At 48.5% G+C, this 18,593-nt stretch overlaps 7 protein-coding genes across 7 annotated transcripts; 4 read left to right on the forward strand and 3 right to left on the reverse strand.

The window, feature by feature from the left end:
* Positions 1-1,498: 1,498 nt before the first annotated feature.
* On the reverse strand, positions 1,499-1,818 carry N7471_011343 (uncharacterized protein; the record flags this gene model as incomplete). The annotated part of the gene is given in 2 exon segments (XM_057284062.1): positions 1,499-1,767; positions 1,782-1,818. 2 exon segments carry the CDS (start codon positions 1,816-1,818, stop codon positions 1,499-1,501), a joined length of 306 nt encoding a protein of 101 aa, XP_057130328.1.
* A 1,737-nt stretch (positions 1,819-3,555) lies between these two features.
* On the forward strand, positions 3,556-5,287 carry N7471_011344 (cytosine permease; the record flags this gene model as incomplete). Its single annotated transcript, XM_057284063.1, has 3 exons — positions 3,556-3,825; positions 3,896-4,112; positions 4,179-5,287. The coding sequence occupies 3 exons, from the start codon at positions 3,556-3,558 to the stop codon at positions 5,285-5,287; spliced, it is 1,596 nt and encodes a 531-aa protein (XP_057130329.1).
* A 544-nt stretch (positions 5,288-5,831) lies between these two features.
* On the forward strand, positions 5,832-6,792 carry N7471_011345 (oxidoreductase, short-chain dehydrogenase/reductase family; the record flags this gene model as incomplete). The annotated part of the gene is made up of 2 exons (XM_057284064.1): positions 5,832-5,901; positions 5,957-6,792. 2 exons carry the CDS (start codon positions 5,832-5,834, stop codon positions 6,790-6,792), a joined length of 906 nt encoding a protein of 301 aa, XP_057130330.1.
* Positions 6,793-7,055: 263 nt separating this feature from the next.
* On the reverse strand, positions 7,056-10,451 carry N7471_011346 (uncharacterized protein; the record flags this gene model as incomplete). The annotated part of the gene is made up of 4 exons (XM_057284065.1): positions 7,056-9,811; positions 9,877-10,005; positions 10,064-10,281; positions 10,333-10,451. The coding sequence occupies 4 exons, from the start codon at positions 10,449-10,451 to the stop codon at positions 7,056-7,058; spliced, it is 3,222 nt and encodes a 1,073-aa protein (XP_057130331.1).
* Positions 10,452-11,238: 787 nt separating this feature from the next.
* N7471_011347 (uncharacterized protein) lies at positions 11,239-11,842 on the forward strand (the record flags this gene model as incomplete). The annotated part of the gene is made up of 2 exons (XM_057284066.1): positions 11,239-11,561; positions 11,623-11,842. 2 exons carry the CDS (start codon positions 11,239-11,241, stop codon positions 11,840-11,842), a joined length of 543 nt encoding a protein of 180 aa, XP_057130332.1.
* Positions 11,843-12,838: 996 nt separating this feature from the next.
* On the forward strand, positions 12,839-14,171 carry tif35 (translation initiation factor eIF3 core subunit g). Its single transcript, XM_057284067.1, has 4 exons — positions 12,839-12,886; positions 12,950-13,571; positions 13,670-13,841; positions 13,915-14,171. The coding sequence occupies exons 1-4, from the start codon at positions 12,870-12,872 to the stop codon at positions 13,965-13,967; spliced, it is 864 nt and encodes a 287-aa protein (XP_057130333.1). The 5' UTR covers positions 12,839-12,869; the 3' UTR covers positions 13,968-14,171.
* Positions 14,172-14,523: 352 nt separating this feature from the next.
* N7471_011349 (uncharacterized protein) lies at positions 14,524-15,311 on the reverse strand (the record flags this gene model as incomplete). Its single annotated transcript, XM_057284068.1, has 3 exons — positions 14,524-14,872; positions 15,125-15,224; positions 15,248-15,311. 3 exons carry the CDS (start codon positions 15,309-15,311, stop codon positions 14,524-14,526), a joined length of 513 nt encoding a protein of 170 aa, XP_057130334.1.
* Between the last annotated feature and the right edge of the window lie 3,282 nt (positions 15,312-18,593).

Genomic DNA, 18,593 nt, shown 5'->3' on the forward strand with positions numbered 1-18,593 from the left:
ATGCGAGCGTGTTATTATGTAGACACGAAAAACAAAACAAAAAATAGAAAAAGAAAACAACCGCCTTGGATGTTTACTTAAGATCAGGAGATTGAAGTCGAAGGGACGCGTGATCAAAATTTCCACTCGAGGTTGATCGCTCTTGCCCTCGAGCTGCATACTCCGCCTCTGCCAATTGAATGGATACATTGAAAAATCGTAGGTTACATTATAGGTAGACTTCCATATGTAGCCAGAGATTATCGGCCTTATTAGATTTCTAAGATCGAGTATTTTAATGAGGCTACATGAAGGAAAGGAAAGGAGAAGGCAACTATAGCCTTCTATCCGTGAGGAGCACTAGAGCTAGGGTTCGTCATAGCAACGTGACCGAACACGGGACAGCCTGGGCAGCCATGGTGGCAGCGACATAAGCAGAGCCACTATTCATGAGGAGCATTAGGACACTAGGGTTCGCCATGGAAACGTGATCAAACGCGCAACTGAAAGCGCGACAGCTATCCATATAGCAACGACGACCTCAATAGAGCCCTCGCAGTGTGACCGACTAACTAAGAAACTAGGGTTCCCCAGGGCAACGTGACCGAATGCGCGACGGCGACAGCAACAAAAAAGAAAATCAAAGATAGACCCCTAAGACATCAGGACGTTATTGGGGTATCCATGAAGCTTAACAGGCTTATACCTTGGCGTATAATTTAATCTCTTCCAAATGAAAATCCAGTTCAGAAAAGAATGTTTATAGATCGTAATGATAATGATGCTTCGTTGCTTGATTCTGCCAGATATAATCTTTTCCAATATCACGCTAGTCATTTAAAGCTTTCCCCATGCGTCTCAACTACAGGTCCGTCTCGGGTACAGTTGTTGAGTAAGCTGGTGTTGAGCGTTATAGTAACTGGATGGGCAAACAGGAGGGTGCAGTGGAGGACAGCAAGCGGACGACTAGTACCACATACTAGTGTGAACGCGTAATCCTAGCAACGATTAAGTCTGGATTTTCGTTGGTTGCTGCAATGATTACTCGGATATTGCAATATATCTCGAACTTGGAGCTCACAGTTAGTCGTCATGGCCATAGCTTGGCAAGCGCTGAGACGGTGGGCATCAAGCTACATCGGTGGTATACAGCGAGGAGGGGATCCGTAGAGCGGAGCTGCGAGGGTAAATATATATCACTATGTAATTTTTTTTAAATGTATCAATGGTTTATAGGGGGGAAGGGAGGCACAATCAGACATTGCACGAGGGCTTATTTGTCAATATTATTTCTAACAATGTACATTGGCCTTTTGGGTATACAATTATTCAATCCTCTAGATCAAACATCCCCATGTAAAAATTTGCTGATCTCCTCGCAATTGAGGAATGACTTTGTTTTAGGGTAGGTGCCGCGAAGAAGCCACCCTGCGTCGTTGAAGCCCCCTGTGAAAACATACATATCCTTCCACACCAGCAGAAACCGCACGTTGTTTATGGTAGCTACCACAGTCGGAGGTTACGGCACGCGTGTTCGACGCACCTCACCCCGCTTGTCAAAGTCGTATGGGAAATTGTCGGATCTATACTTGGGGGAAAGGGTTAACAGCGCATAGACAACGCCTCCGTCGTTGAGACGACGGTTCTTCGGCTTCCACAAAGATTCTGTGGCTGGGTCAAAATTGCCCTTAATATCGGCGGGATTAGGAGGTGGGCCACTGATTTTCCACTGGGAAACCGAGGTGAGGTTGAGATATCCTCCGCTATAGGTGACATTCGTGCCGTTGTCTGAATCAGATTACCATCGAGCGGGGTTCGGGCATCCATTGATCTCTTCATTCTCGACGAATAGCCTGCACTTCCGTCAGAGCTCGAAAAGGTCAATCATCCAATCGCCATCTTTCTCGTTGCCTGGAAACGCCATTATGTGAAGATGACCGATAGATAAGGTGATGTAGAGGCTTGAGGTGACCCGAGAAGTCTAGCTTCGAAATCCATAGCAGTTAGTATGGATTGAGCTGAGCTGCTCACATAGAGACATGAGAGACATGAGATACATGGGAGAAGTGATGGAGGTGATGGAGGTGAAAGAGGTGAAGGAGGCGGGGGAGGCGAGGGAGATGAGGGAAGTGAGAGATACTAGAGAAACACACGTATCGGCATGAGGCACAAGTATACCTCAGTAGTTCTCCAACTTTCGAGAAGCCCCTTACTATCTAGTTTGAATACGTTTGAACAGACAGGAGAAAAAGCAAGTATTGTATCCAACAAGGACGAGAACACCAACATCACTCCCTTCGATTTGCCTCAAAATATGATGTCAGGTTGAATGACATCTCAGCCTCGAAGCCAATGAAGAGCTTTTGATTTGCGCTGAGCGCGCTAGACAGAATCAAGTATAGATCGAAGCAAGTTTACATGATCGGATCTGTGAAGAGATCTCTGCCGCCTTTTCCCCGGCTGCTTATAGTCTTCAGTAGGGATAAGAATAGTCAAAGCCAGAGATATGACCCAAGTGTCTTCGGAACATGCTTGGATATGCGCGGGCATGTGCGACCGGCTCGACCTTCGAGGATCACCCTCCCAGGCTATGCGGTAACTTGCCCCGCTTCTGATCGAACAGCGTCAAGACCACACATGTTTGAGAAGCATTAGGTTTGGGATATATTAAGGGTCACACCCCGAGAATATCCGGGGTACAGTAGCGCTAGGTCCGGGCGTGGATATTCCCCCGCACAAACACGAGGGCGGGAATCACCGTGAAAAATAAAAGCTTCATAGGTGTCAAGCATCACGCACATCGGCGTCCCCCGTCTAACAGGGATCAGGAAGCTTGATTGAAAGACATGGGATGGGGTTTGGCTGGAATACTGCCAATCAGGGGTGTTATGCGAACACAAGGTTTAGCCATGTAGAAGGCCCCCCTGCAAAATGATAAGGGCATTTGGACATCCAGGTATCTCAAACAAGTGTGATTGGTACAAAGGTCATCAGAGTTCAGTGCTTGCTCATGTGGAGTACAACATAAGAAGAATAAATACTGTCACTATCAGAGATAACGGAAGTCGGCGCTTTCTTATCTGAAGACCCGAGACCACACTCCACTTTTAGACCCGTTCACACAACTCCTTCATCCAATAACAATCCAACTTTCAGTCCAAGACGGAAGCGAGTGCAGAATTCTCGGCATGCTGATAAGCTAGGGCTATCAGGAGTGTTTTGATTGGTTCAACGGATCCCTTGATGGGGCCTCAAGGCTTGTCATTCGGCTCGTCTTCTGGAATTTATGGATTTTTCGAGAGGGGACACGCGACAGGGCCATCTTTGCCACAGTGCGAGCTCGCGGGTGGGGCCGGACGCGCAAAGAATTCTCGCGAGACACTATATTAACAGCTCCTCCCGTTCGGTGGACCAAAAAAAGAAAGAGAGGACGATGTGACACTGTCCCTGTATTCAATCCCTTCATCCTGATCTCCCTGGGTCTCGCTGAGCCTACCCAGCTCTTCGATTAATCCCGTTTATATTCTCGTCTCCATTCTATTCTTCACCTTCGCTGGTGAGGATTCGACCGAAAAGATGCTCCCCAAGATCGCCAAAGCGTTCCGCAGCTCAAATGAGGACCTGGAAAAAGCTCCCCAGGTGAACGATTCCTCCGACTCAAATAGTAATGAGGTATTCGACAACTCCAGCGATGGCGCCGTGCCCGGCGAGAGCTTCGAATACGGCGATTCGCTGTACGCCAAGATTCAGCGCGTAGCCGGCAAGTTCAACATCGAGCAGCGAGGTGTCGAGCGAGTTCCGGATTCTGAGCGGACCGATACGTCCTATTTCAATATTGGTAGCATGGTGTGTTCCTGCAACAATTACCTGGCGTGATCGCCCTGGCCTGGAGGCCTTTTCCACTGACCAAACCTAGTGGCTGGCTGCAAACATGGTCGTCAGTTCATTCGCCATTGGCGTTCTTGGAAAGTCTGCATTCGGGTTAGGCTTCGTTGATGCCATTTTGGTCTGTCTCTTTTTCAACCTTCTCGGTGTTATGACCGTGTGCTTTTTCTCGTGCTTTGGTCCTCCCTTTGGGCTGCGCCAGATGGTGCTCTCGCGATTCTGGTTTGGATGGTGGCCTGTGAAATTCAGTAAGTTAGCTCAGGATTTTCATTGGGTTGTATGTGGAATGGTTATACTAATTCATGATTTTCTAGTTGCCGTCCTTAACATTATCGCCTGTGTTGGTTGGTCTGCTGCCAACGCTATCGTTGGTGCCCAGCTCCTCAACGCGGTGAACGACCAAGTCCCCGGATACGCCGGTATCCTCATCATCACATTCTGCACACTCATCGTCACCTTTTGTGGGTACAAGTTCGTTCACATGTATGAGTACTGGAGCTGGATCCCCACCTGCATCGTATTTATCATCGTGTTCGGCACATTCGCCCACTCCGGCGATTTCATCAACATCCCAATGGGAGTCGGAATCTCTGAAATGGGTGCCTGTCTATCCTTTGGATCGACAGTCTATGGTTTCGCAACTGGCTGGACCAGCTATGCTGCCGACTACACCGTCTACCAGCCAAAGACCCAGAGCCGTCGCCTGGTCTTCTTGTCTGCCTGGCTTGGTCTGATCGTCCCCCTGCTCTTCACTCAATTCCTCGGTATCGCCATCATGTCCGCGACGGAGATGGGTGACGGGGTTAACAACAAGTACGCCGAGGGCTACCGAGCCTCCGTCAACGGCGGGCTGATCGCAGCTGTGCTGGAGCCTCTCGGCGGCTTCGGCAAGTTCTGCCTCGTCATCCTAGCCCTGTCCATTATCGCCAACAACTGCCCCAACATCTACTCCGTCGGCTTGACCTTGCAGGTGTTGAGCCGGGCTACGCAGCGCGTACCGCGATTTATCTGGACTTTCCTCGCCTCATGCGTCTCCCTTGCCATCGGTATCCCGGGTTACGACCACTTCGAGACCGTCCTCGAGAACTTCATGAGCCTTATCGCCTACTGGCTGGCCATTTACTCCGGCATTGCGCTCGTTGACCACTTCGTCTTCCGACGTGGATTCGCTGGCTATCGTCCGGAGGACTACGACAATCCTGAAAAGCTGCCCATGGGAATCGCCGCATCTGTTGCGTTTGCTTTCGGCATTGTCGGTGTTGTTGTTGGTATGAGTCAATCGTGGTGGACGGGTCCTATCGCCAAGTATGCTGGAGACCCAACAACTGGTGGTGGCGACATCGGATTTGAGTTGGGCTTTGCCTTCTCTTCCTTTGTATATTGCATCCTGCGACCGATCGAGCTTCGTATGACTGGTCGTTGAGTTTGATTTTATAGTATTTGGGGTTTTGCGATGTACATATTGGGTTAGTTCGAAATGGGTCGGTTCGATTGCATTCGGTTTTTATACATTTGCATAATTGCATTACAACATATTTTGCATCATTTTCGAGGCGCCACTGGTAGAACCTTTACCTCGGACTCGGAGGAATTCAGAAAACTCGCCACTTGTCCTTCGGTACAATATCAAGCCGTTCTGCCAGCGGATATAAAGAATACTTAAACCCGTGGACAATACTAGCAGATTTGCAGATTGCATTGGTGAGCTCGGAAACTCTTCGCTTTCATTGGTTAGGCAAGCCACATGTGGGGATTCACAACCCTGGAGCATGTTTCCCAATCCGGCAAGTTAATATCTTGACGTCTGATGACAGGAATCGCGCACCTCCTAATATAAAAAGCAGACCAAATCCCAGAGGATGCGTTTGATTATTTTGAAACTACAATTAGCTGTTCCAAGCCAATCTAACATACCTTTAAACCAATATTGCGTGTAACACATCTAGCCCTAATTTCATACCTCGACCATGCCTCTCGACTATAATCCTGAAAAAGAGGTCCCCGATCTCACGGGGAAATCAATATTCATTACAGGAGGTCCAAAACCAACCATCCTTTCTGTCTACAAGTTGGCAACTAACAACCAACCTAGGAACCGGCGGCCTAGGCGCAGCATCAGCAATCCACCTCGCCAAGCACAACCCATCACACATCTACCTCAGCGGCCGCAACGCGACAAGCGCAGAAAAAGTGATCAAACAGATCCATGAAATCAACCCCAATCTTGCAGTCACATTCATTGAATGCGACCTAGCATCCCTAACCTCCGTCAAAAACGCCGCCGAGCACTTCACCAGCCAACACCCAACCTTAGACATCCTAATGTGCAACGCCGGGATAATGGCCCAACCCCCCGGCCAAACAGTCGACGGCTACGAGCTCCAATTTGGCACCAACCATCTCGGCCACGCACTGTTAATAAAAAAGCTCCTACCCCTCCTCGAAGCCTCCGCCGACCCGCGCATCGTGCTCCTTACCTCGCAGGCGTGGGGTCTGCACCCACGCGGCGGGATCAGTTTCGACAAGCTAAAGACGACGCAGGATATCGCGTTCGGCGGGCCGTGGCTGCGGTATGGACAGAGTAAGCTGGCGAATTTGGTGTACGCGCGCGAGCTGGCGAAGAGGTTTCCGGCTATCACGTCGGTGTCGGTGCATCCTGGTATTGTGGGGACGGGTCTTGCTGATAGTCTTGGGATTAAGGAGAAGATGCTTGTTTATGCCACTAGTTGGTGGAGGGTTTTGCAGCCGCATGAGGGTGCGTTTAATCAGACTTGGGCTGCTACTGTGGACAAGGCGGAGATTCGGAATGGAGGGTATTATGAGCCTGTTGGGAAGTTGAAGGATGGGAAGCTTGATGCGACGGCGAGGGATGAGGCGCTTGCGGAGAGGTTGTGGGATTGGACCGAGGAGGCTTTGAAGGGATTTTGATTTGGTGTTGATTGAGTGACTGCTTAATTGGGGTCTTGGACTGGATTGGAAGGAATTTAGCTTGGTAAATTTGTGCTGTTATGAGCTTTGCAATATGATAAGCTGGACCATGAAGAGGCTTTGTAAATCCTCGGGGTTTTAGACTGATCTGATCTGGGAGGGCAAATTCACAAGTATATCACCCCAAGAAAGGAAGGGAAATAAATCCAGTTGCTAACAGAGAAATGCCAGACTCAATTCTTCAACCCTTAGCAATATCTTTGTCAAACCGCCGAAGGGTTCAAATACACAGAGTCCTTCCAAGACCTCAGCATCCTCGCAGCAGCATATTTTCCATTGCGTTCCGCAAGGTCGACAGCCCTGCGATACTGCGGTTCACCTTCGCCAACAATCAACGCTCCTTCGTCGAGCAGCATTTGTAGCATATCAATTCGACCGTGTTCCGCCGCTCCCTGTAAGGCCGTACGTCCGTTGTATTTCGCGGGAGCTTCATTGACATCTGCTCCTAGGTCAAGCAGTCTCCTTGCAATACCAATATAACCTTTGATGGATGCAATCTGCAATGCAGTAGCACCGCCGTCTGTGGCAGGAGGGCTATCAATCTTCGCTCCGTGCTCCGAAATTAGTAGGTTGATAAGCTCCATGTTTCCATTTTCAACGGCATGTTGCAATGCTGTTCGACAGCGAGGCCCACGCCCAAGATAGTTGACATCGACTTTTTCCATCAATTTCCGCGCGATTGGGATCATTTGTCTCTTGACTGCGGCTTCGAGGGGACGGTACGTTGCTTGCTCTGTTGTTTCGACTTCTTCAAATCCAAATCCCTTGTTGAAAACGGTGTATTCGATGGTGACTTCCTGAGTCAGATCAGGATCGAAAAGCAGTATATCCTCCGCGAGTTCATTCAAATGCAGAAGTATCGCAACTGTCAAGGCGCGACCGCTCAGCCTTGGGCTCCAGGGGGTCCATTGGAGCAGGAACCGTAAACCCTCCCTACTCCTTGCCCTCACTGCTATTTCGAGTACCGACTCTGGTTGCGGCAGGTGAAAATGATTGTACCGCCAATGATCCCGGTAATTTTGCGGTACTCCAGTGGGGTCCACTCCTGCCTCTCGAAGAAGTTGAAGCAGTTTTAGGGATGCATTGCGAGAGAATGCGGTTCCTACTGTAATGGTGGCACTTCCACGGAACCTGGCCAGTAGGTGTTTCAGAAGCACAGGATCCTTCCCTACGTATATAGCATATGCAACAGCCATATCTGTAACCTTTGCACCGCGTTCCAAAAGCAATCCTGCAAATATAAAATCCCGCGCTTGGATTGCTGCTTCCAATGGGGTCTGTTTGGAGGGGGCAGGGTCCTCATTTCCGATCCGATCTTCATGATCAGCATCATATTCAAGCAAGTAGTGAGCTAGATCGGCCTTCTTCGCAGATAAAGCAGCAGCAAGAATTCCGGGTCCTGATACCCTCAGAATGCCTTGAAGAACTCCATTTTTCTGCAGGTACATAGCAGTACCCAAATTGCCAATCGCTTCTAGTTTAGTTCCCAAAAATGTAGCTCCGGCGGCTAAGAGGAAATTAATCAACACATCATCACCCCGTTTAATGGCAGCTCCAAGTGCAGTGTAAGGGGGCTCGGTGTATTCATCGTTGAGGCGTGCGCCTGTGCCGATCAAAAGCTTAACAAGTTCGCGCGAATTTCGCTGAAGCGCAAGGAGAAGAGCTGAGGACCCATGTTTCTGAGGGGAAACCGGTCTGTCAACTTGGGCCCCATATTCAATCAAGACTTTGCACAGGTCCAATGCCGCTGGGAGCCATTGGCTGGCGCGTTCAAGCAGTGTCATTTCCCCTTGCTCATCGGCTAGTTTTATATCGGCCCCAGCTTGGAGTAGAACCCGAGTAATATCAGCACTTGCTCTTTGCACCGCTAGTACAACGGGCGAAACATAAGGAAGGCCATCGAAGTCAGGGTTCATCTCATAGCTGCCCCGCAGCAAGGCACGTATAATATCGGTAGATCCTGAATAAGCGGCTGCAAGGCCCAAGATAGTAGTTCTCGCAGTGCCACCCTCAAAATAGACATCGACCAGATCATTTATATGTGCACCTTTGGCGAGTAAAACTTCAATTACCGGGATATTGCGATGTCTGACAGCCTGAGCAAGAGCACTGCCGTCCTCCATTCCTGTTCCGCGTGCGTTCACATCAGAACAGGAATTGGCGATATCTGTGAAGACTTCGATATCCTCCAAACGTGTAGCAGCAGAAAGACAATATGGCGTTACAATAGCACCATGAAGCATAAGAGCACGGATGATTTTGTTCTCGTGTTCGTAAATGGCATAGAACAAAGGTGGGTACTCGTTTCCCGAGTGGTTCACATCCGCCCCATGGGATATAAGCAGATTGACAAGCTCCTCACTGCGTTCATAATAGCTTCCTGCGATGAATTGAAGAGGTGTCAGAACACCGTGGGAGATTGACTCAACTAATGGGTTGTTTAAATCCATGTGGGCTTCGAGCATCATCTTCACCGCGTCCACATCGTGTAGTCTCAACGCACTTGCAAACACCTTTTCTGCAATAGCTTCAGCAGTTGGCTCGCGAGTTGATAAAAGGATCTGAATATGTCTCAATTCCTTCCAGCCATAGTCGCTCAACGTTTGCATCACCCGCTCGTCATTCGATCTCATATTCCTCTCAGTTGTTTTCTCTGGATCATGCGAAGTGAAGTTGTTTGAAAGAAGAAAAAGCTCTAAAGCCATGCGATCTTTTCCCCTGTTTGTAGAGATGCTCAAGTCCGTCGACAAAGCATCATGATGGCCCGGAAACTCCTCTGGCATGAGTATGCTTAGAGCTGCCGATGTTCGAGAGCTACTGTGTATATTCGCGGGATGACTCAGTTTATCCCATGGTATGATTGTGCTCAGGCGCTCCATCAGTTCGTGGTTGACGGTGCTAGAAAGCGCATCGGCATCACGAGGGGAACAGATGGGCAGCGACGAGGACGGCGATGGTACTTTTAAATATCTAGTGAGCCTCGGCCGCATCGAGTGTGAAAAGGAATATCTAGAAAAGCTGTACCTTCATTCTCCATGGAACGCACAATTTTGATAAATCGCAGCCATGGGAGTGGCCGCTTCCACATAAGATCCATCCCTGGTGATGTTGGGGTGCAAACAAAGAACCCTTCTGGAGTTTTCGGGGAAGGAGCTAGAAATCGATCAATCTATTGATCCCTGGTCTGATCGGAAGCATATGCTCAGCTTACCAGTAGAGAACTTGGCTATGGTCGAAACATAAGCATCTCTATATTTTGCCTTCTTGAGCTTTGGTACGGGAATCTCCTTTCCACCAATGTGGAATTCGCTTTTCTTGTCATTTAGTTTCCTTTTGTTTGTCTTGTTTCCGATCCAATTCCACTCCTTCGCCTTGATGTGACCCTTGACAAACCCCCATTTCTTGAGTTGGCGGCTGTACTGGCCCGGGCTTTCTATCTGTGAGCTGAGTGGAGTGGACTAGCGGTATTGCAACACTTACGACTTAGCAAAAGAGTATTTGGACACCATGTAATCCATCACTTCGGGCAAAGACTTGTTCTCATGGATGTACAGTCGCTCGATTTCGAGCTTGTAAGGTTCGAAATCTGATTCCGCCATGATTGTGAGAATTGTTGCGGGAGTAAAGTATGGTGAGGAGTGTGCCGGATGAGCCTTCTTAAGGGACTCTGAGGTAAAACACAGACCATCTGGTCAGCTTTCAAGGTGTTCCAATCTGACAGACTGCAAGGCACCCACCTGGAACCTCATTGGCTGATTCTCACATATCGCTGCAAACCTTGACACTTGGCATGTATAGCCTCGTGAATATCACATACTAACTGTCCTATAACGTATTGTGATCTGTCAATTGTTGAACCCACACTCCGTAGTTGCGGTCAGTTATGAGTGTGTTTTAAGTGGTTTCTAGGGGGAGTCTACCCTCGACCGCTTGGACCTCATTCGTCCGTTCCCATACGTCGTGCCCTTCCCTTCCCTTAGATCTCATATCCCGTTGAAATAATTCTATAATTTGCACCAAAGCTCCACTTTGAAGAATAATCTTATTCGTCAATTCTCATATATCGTGCATCTCCCGTTGGGTCCTCCTGTCCCGTCGAAGTAGTTCTAAAATTTGCACCAAGGCTCCGTTTGAAAGAAGAACCTCATTCGTCGATTCTCATATACCGTGCCTCTCCCCTTGGATTCTCATCATCAAAACCATTCTATGGTTTGCACCAAGGCTCATTTTCTGGGGATTTATTGCTTCTACGGCCACAAGACACAAGCATATATAACTAACGGTTTCCTACCCCCAGAACTTCCCATCAACAATCCTTTAGCATTCTCATTTTTGGTCGCTCGTCCTGGTGGCTTTTCTTACATTAAATCGCTCACTTAGCTCAACATGGCAGGGCCCTATGATCAACAGTGGGAAGATACCCGTATTTACGGGTATAGTCTAGAAGGTCCTATCCAGACATTTCCTCACCTAATTCCCGATCTCAGCTGGAGCGCATCTGCAGAATTCGAAGGTTCCATGCCCAATGGGGTACCTGTCACCTCTTACCTGTCGCCTCGCCCCCAAGTAAATTCCTTGGCAGTGCAGGGGGGTTCTACTCGTGCCATGTCAACTAGCGTGCCCCACCAGCAAAGCGCCTCCAATTCTAGAATTGCTGCCCATTCAAATCTCTCCCAGCAACCGGCCCCTAGAAAACGGCAAATCAGCGGGTAGGACAATTTCCCAGATATGCAATATCCAAAGCGGAGCTATATCTAACTCACTCCATAGTTCGCCTTCGCACAGCCCCGACGATCTAGAGTTCCAATGCAAATGGGAAGGCTGTGGCTACAGGGGCACGTTCAAACGAGAATCCTCCCTCATCCGTCACATTCGGAAAATACACGTCAGCCCTCTCGCTCATCCATGTCCAGTGCAAGGCTGCGAGAAGGCCTTTAATCGTGCGGACAATCTCGTTCAGCACACACGAAACAATCACTATACTTACTAAGGAGGTCATGGGAGTCAGGGTTTCTTTTTGCTCCTTATTTCAATATTGTTTCTCTCTGGATATGTACTTGCGTTTACCTCTTTCTTTTCTCTCTTCGGTTTCTCTTTTTCTTATACCTAGAGAGGCTAGGATCAATAAATGTTCTTTAACAAAATGTAGTACTAGAAAATATGATAGGAAAGATCCGAGGGTTATACGTGGATCAATTACACGTCAACATTGCCAAAACTTGAAAATAGTACCAAGCTTCTAACCCTAAACCCATAGACTGTAGATCGGTTACTGATCGAACCCCATTTTTATATTACTTTACTAATTATGCCGTGCCAATACGCATGAAGTTTAAGCCTGCTTTCGTCACTCTATGAATTACTAGACTAGAGCCTACTTAAATTTCCACGATCCAGATTTTAGCGAAATAAATTTTGAAGTTATATTAAGGGGACCAAAGGATCAGTATGAAGTATAGATACAAACGTTGAATCCCATTTAAAGATCGGGACTTTGATACTTGCGAGTAGGTATACTCCACAATGTAGCCATGCGTTGACTAGTCTCTATGGTAACTTTGAGGTTGTCAAGAACTGACAGGTTAAACACTGCCTCGTGCATAGCAGGATAAGTTTGCTTGAAGAAATGGAATACCGTATCATTTTCCACTCGAGGCTGACGGTATATTGAGGAAGTGTGTCCCAACCTTGCTCATTTCTAACGGTGAAAAGTAAAAAAAAAGTGAAGTACGAGATCAGGGCAAAATGACTAGAGCTTCGATGTTTAAAAACTCTTTGAATGTTATCAGACACATCACCTAATAAATATAAATATGGGAGAGAGAGAGAAATCCATCTTTACCAAACGACGTTCAACATAACCTTGGAACCACTTTAGATGGGGCTATACACACCGCGCCACGTGATTCCCGCCACCAGCCACAACTGTGCCACAGCAAATTATTAAATCCACAACGGATTCGCCTTTGAAAGAAATCCAGAAATTCAGCAGCCGTAATCACACCATCACTTACACCATGTCTCCAACCGGGAAGTGAGTATACACAGTTGCAGTCCTACAAAAAACATCCGCCTAACAAAACTTTCTATTTTACAGCCGCGCCGACTGGGCCGACGACGAAGATTTCGATGACCCCTCCGTGCTCCCGCCGCAAGAAGTGATCGCGAACAAGGACGGCACCAAGACCGTCATCTCCTACCGCTACAACGATGACAACAAGAAAGTGAAGGTCACCCGCCGAATTAAGACCACTATTGTCCGCGAACACGTCAACCCCCAGGTCGCCGAACGCCGCAAATGGGACAAGTTCGGTCTCGAGAAGGGCCACGCCGTCGGTCCCTCGTTCGACACCACCTCCGTCGGCGAGAACATCATCTTCCGCCCCAGCGTCAACTGGAAGGCTAATGCTAAGGAGGTTGAGAAGGAGGGTGGCGAGAAGGGCAGCATGAAGGACCAGTTGAAGGACAAGAAGGTCAAGTGTCGTATTTGCAGTGGAGAGCATTTCACGGCTCGCTGTCCCTTCAAGGACACCATGGCCCCCGTCGAGGAGGGCACTGCTGCTGCTGGCGGCGCCGAGGCAGAGGACGATGCGGGTGGTCTCGGTGCTGGAAAGTCCAGCTACGTTCCTCCTCACATGCGGAAGGGCGGTGCTGGTGGCGGCGAGAAGATGGGTGGTCGTTTCGAGAAGGACGATTTGGCGACTCTCAGAGTTACAAACGTATGTTCTGCCATTATTCTGCTTTCTACACGCTCTACGAGCATCATGCTTGTTTATCTTGGTTCGGTACTGACTTTTTCTTTTTTCGTTGCAAACAGGTCAGCGAGTTGGCAGAAGAGAACGAGTTGCGGGATCTCTTCGAACGTTTCGGTCGTGTCACCAGAGTCTTCCTTGCACGGGATCGGGAAACCCAGAGAGCCAAGGGCTTTGCTTTCATCAGCTATGCGGATCGTGGCGACGCAGCACTTGCTTGCGAGAAGGTGGATGGCTGTATGTCTTCAATATTCCGTTTCATGGTCTTCTTTCTACAAGTTCCTCGATTGCTAACCTGTTTTTCTGCTAGTCGGTTACCGTCACCTTATTCTCCGCGTCGAGTTCGCCAAGCGCACTACTTAAACTTTTTTCTCGGTTCTCTCTTACGACTTTTTGAATGGAACTTTTCCTTCTTCTCAGGCGGGCCTTTCTTTGGGCCGAAGCTCTTTTCCTTGTACTGTAGGACCTGGTTGATAATGATGATTCCCAAAAAGACATCCAGCATGTCAGTTACTTGCATTCGTCAGTCTATACAAAAGCAATGGGTTAGAGAAATTTGAACTTCATACATGGTTTTCCTGGTTGTTTCACCGGTCGTACCCTCTTCCACGGTAGCAGTGTTCTTTCCGTTTTTGGTAATCCTTCCAAGGTTATTCTCGAAGGAACTGTTCTATAATTGCTACACGGTTACCATGGAACATCTCAAGCATCCATGGGAAACCAACCACGTGCTTGTATGAAGGGAAGACGTCCAAGAAACAGCATACGTGGACAAGTCTGCTATAGTTCACCACCCAGCATTCCATTTGTTTTTCGAGGTGACGGATCAGCGTAGGGATGGAGATCATTGTTGGGTTAGAACTTGGTTTCAACATCCACCTACTAGACATGTTAATGTGTAATTTCCCTCTTAAGAAGCTCAAATTGCTTCAAGCTGCTGACGTGATAACAGTGGATGCCAATCCATGGGCACCAAGGCCAATCTGCTCTTTGCAAGCTTTCTCTCGCTGCTGACTTCATCTGAACTTGACAAATTTCCACATCTTCCCACCCTCCTAACCAACACAAATCTGGAGCCCAGGTGCCAGACTCGGCTGACAGCAATCCTGCACGCCGTTGACGGCGAATCTGTCATCTGGGAGATAAATGTCGCAGGCCTCGACTGTTCGATTGTTCGAAGGCTCCAGGGATTGCATTGAGACATCAAATTTTCTGCATCTTCGCATGACAGTGGAGATGACATCGGAAGGAAATGGAGTTCAAACAACCTGGACTTTTTCCTATTGTGCCCTAGCTTCACACTACTGCGTACTCGCTACGCCCCCGGGTGCCAGATCCCAGGGTCAATCACCAATGTACCAATGTACAGATCGATATTAGATCTCAGCAAGTCAAACCCAGACCCAGCCTCGGCGGCAAAAGTTGTCGGGTCTAAATTTCCCGGTAACGGGATTGGGTTGCATAAGGTAGCATCGGTGTTTCTTTTAGGAAAGAGACTTGAATCGGCGGGAAAAGCTTACCTACGGGTCCGGCTTTTCGCCGAATGCTCCCCTACTAGACGAGACGGGCTATGTAGACGGTGGCGGAGAGGCCGAGATGTTGTTCCCTGTAGGTTTGGCCCTAGCTCCTTCGGAAACGCTCACCAGCCCACCGTGTTTTAGCATTCCACTCCGCCACGGCGGTATCCAGTATCACACCCAGACACATGTGAAGGGGCGTTCGTGACGTTCCGGTGTCTTAGTGACATTGCAGGGAATGTCGGCGTCAAACACCATGATCCACTTGTTATTGGCTCGAGGAGTTCGACCAGAAGGGCAGTTCTTCACTGGGAGCGTTTCGGCCGGTGAGCAAGTTTTTTTCTTGGCTGTTCCTCCGTGCTACACCGGCACGGCTTGGGGTTGGCTGGGCTACTCCCAGGATGGTTGTCAAGGGCTAGTAAGAATTGCCACGGGGAGGCAAAAAACGGCCGGATGAGTTGTTGGATGATGAGTGGGGTCTTCAACTGGTCTGCATCCAACGCTATCCAAAGCATATTCCTCGCCTGACAAGCTTCATATCCAGAATTTTGGAGGGCGGCGAGCCAATGAGACATCCTTCCTTCTATTGTAATCCTTGTCTGGTTGATGCCTTGTCTTTCCATCCATGCCGACAGGGTCGGATACTTCAGACGTTGATGGAACTTTTTCGCCGGGAGCTTCGTGGTCGTGATACGATCTGTGCTGGCGGGCTGTAGATCCAGGGTGATCAAGGTTTGGGATCACAGGGTGAGGAAACTGCCAATAATCATCCCAGTCTCGGGGCAAACTCTTGTCTTCGCTGACAAGGAATTCGAGGGTGAAATGATATTGTAATTTCCCACGGCAAGGCATCTAGCCCACTGCAGTAGGATACCAGTACTCAGATCTACTTTCACTGAAAGTAACCATCAATCTCGGAAGAAGTGATACACAGGTAACCCATCACAGAACCTTGTGTCCAGGCGACCTAATGCGAGGAATTGTGGGACCATCTTGCTTAATCTCCGTGGACGAAAGGGCAGGGGAAATTCGGTTCAATATCGTACCATTGCCGTTGAATAGATGTGCTAGCTCGATATGGTATGAGTCCTGAGATGGTACGGAGTACAAGATACTAGTAGAGTTAAGTTGGTCAATTTTTTTGCCCGGTCAAGGCCGGTGGATGTCTCGGGATGGAAGCCCTGGAGCGGCCGTTGGTAAAGTAAAACTTTAATCTGTCTCAGTCAAGGCAGAAAAGATATTGTCTTCGGATATGAGGCCGACTCTTTCCTTACTTGGTAGTCATTGTCCAAGAATATCTCCTCCGACATGCGAGGATTTGAACTCTAGGCCCAATCGACCAGGATTAGCGCATTGAACATGGCATATGGGTCCATCGGGCGTGTCGCATCCTAAGATCCTGGAGCAACGAGCATATGGGGCTGAGGCAGCAAGACAAGGGGATAACAGTCTAGAATGACACTCTGGATCTGTACCCAGGTTAAATTGTTGGCGAATGACCTTCTTTGTTTTGAATTTTCTGGTGTTGATGTAAAAATCGTAAATACCCCAATAACACGGTTAAGTCAGCAATCCCGACTCCGGGATGTGGTTATAGCTCTCAACCTCTTACCGTTGCCTAGTAGGCCGAGCTGTAGCTTTGCGCCCCCTCGTCCAAAGATCGAACACCCGAATGTAACCAACAATGAAGGGTATGGCATTGGCCACGGGCTTTGCCATTGACGTGCAGCGAAAAATTGTTGCACGGAAATAAAAATAAAAGAATTTCGAGATGTGAACCATGGGGACAACTCGGTAGATGGCACGTGCCCGAAACAGATGGTCTCCAAAGGGCCCCAACCCTTGAGACAGATTGGCTGACACAGTTGCAACGTCAAACTGTCAGAGTTTTCCGGCTTATAGGGTTCTGGGGCTAACCCATGTCGGTAGAATCCATAGATGGGTTCATGCATTTCCTTAAAAGTCAAATTATTATTGGCATTGGCTTCGAGGTACCTGCAGTGAGCCCTGAATGTATCCACGTATCGGACAATTTCTGAGCACTCGTTTCTCTTCTGTATCTCATATAATGCTGTGCTCCTGTACCTGAGCACCAAGTAGAGTTGATATATCGAAAAGTGACATGTGGAGAGTTGTCGGGTATGGACTGATGGATCTGATAGTTGTCTTTCGGGTGCATTATTAGTTGCATAATAAATGATTTGAGATGATTTGATTTCAATTAGAGTTGGCCGCCTTAACATTCCAATGGTTCCTAATGTGCAATGAATGTTGGTTATATATATTAAGCAATTTGAACATATACCTCGAGCCCTAATAGTAGGTGCCGAGACACTTGAGTACATTATACATAGTTAGTCTAACTATCTACCAACCCAATGTCTCAGCTCGATGTACCTGGTACATGTAACTTTCTCGTATCTTCAGTTCACCGCCCCCCTGCACGTGTCAACCCCCATGACCATCAACCGTCATCCGGGAAGGGGCTGATCCCCCGAGAGTCAAAAAGAAAATATGTCATTGTCGCCCCCTGGGCGCTCTTGTCACCCTCATTTAAACGTGACTGTGTGATTCGAAGTTAGTATCATTGATCGGTACTTTGTTAACCTGTTACGGTTAATCACCCTGCACCTAGTGCCGATTTCGGTACGAGCACGGTCGTTGTGTGTGTGGGCTGTGGGGGCGAATAGCTGCACAACATACCCGCCATAACCACTGAGGAAATCCAATCTACGGGTTATCCAGCGAATCATAAGCGTGCGGGTGCTTTTTCACTCCACCTTGCCATTTGACCCAGCCTCCTGCAGGATGGTCGATCTGCTAGCCACTAACGCGATTCAGTCGACACCGATCAAGATGGATCCACTCATGAGGCCAGGATGTTTTTGAATCTACAGAGTATAACTCCAATCTCCTTGGTATCTCCTTCAACGGAACGGTGGGACTAGTGCCGCTTTCTGGAAAAGGCTCCCGGGTACGGACCGCAATCATTGTATGCCCCGCTGAGCTGCTTTAGCCTCTCTTGTGGAGACTGGAGACCCCATCTGCAATTAGGCCACCAGGACGGGTTTCGCGCCAGGAGAAAAATCGGGCTTACCAGAACTATCTGGATCTCTTTCGGAGTGGGGTGGATCTAGTTGGGGGGTGCATCGTCTTGAATGTACTATTTTTATTGCTCTCCCGGGTCGCGTCGGTTCTGTCGGTGTGAACACCGCCAACATTGACAATGCAACATGCTTAATGGAACTTGTCGATCGCATGATCGTCCACTTTGTTCATGCAAGAATTTCTGCTCGTGCCTCGAGCCTCCTACGGTTTAAAGGACTAATCCCATAGACCTTCCAACAAAACACGGAATTTGGCCAAGACTTTTCTTTCTACCCGTTTGGGTCATTTCTCATATTTAATTTGCCCTTTTTTTGTTTATTGGTCTGTGGTCCCCCAAGTCTGATACATCAACCACACTCTGTCA

Source organism: Penicillium samsonianum, assembly GCF_028829775.1.
Source record: "Penicillium samsonianum strain IBT 33392 chromosome Unknown utg000007l_segment0_segment0, whole genome shotgun sequence".
Taxonomy (NCBI): Eukaryota; Fungi; Ascomycota; class Eurotiomycetes; order Eurotiales; family Aspergillaceae; genus Penicillium; species Penicillium samsonianum.

What these genes read in the sequence shown, in the direction of transcription:
- tif35 (XM_057284067.1), top strand. An exon ending in CGACTCTCAGAGTTACAAAC is followed by an intron (nt 13,572 to 13,669) that starts GTATGTTCTGCC and finishes CGTTGCAAACAG; the next exon opens with GTCAGCGAGTTGGCAGAAGA. An exon ending in TTGCGAGAAGGTGGATGGCT is followed by an intron (nt 13,842 to 13,914) that starts GTATGTCTTCAA and finishes TTTTTCTGCTAG; the next exon opens with TCGGTTACCGTCACCTTATT.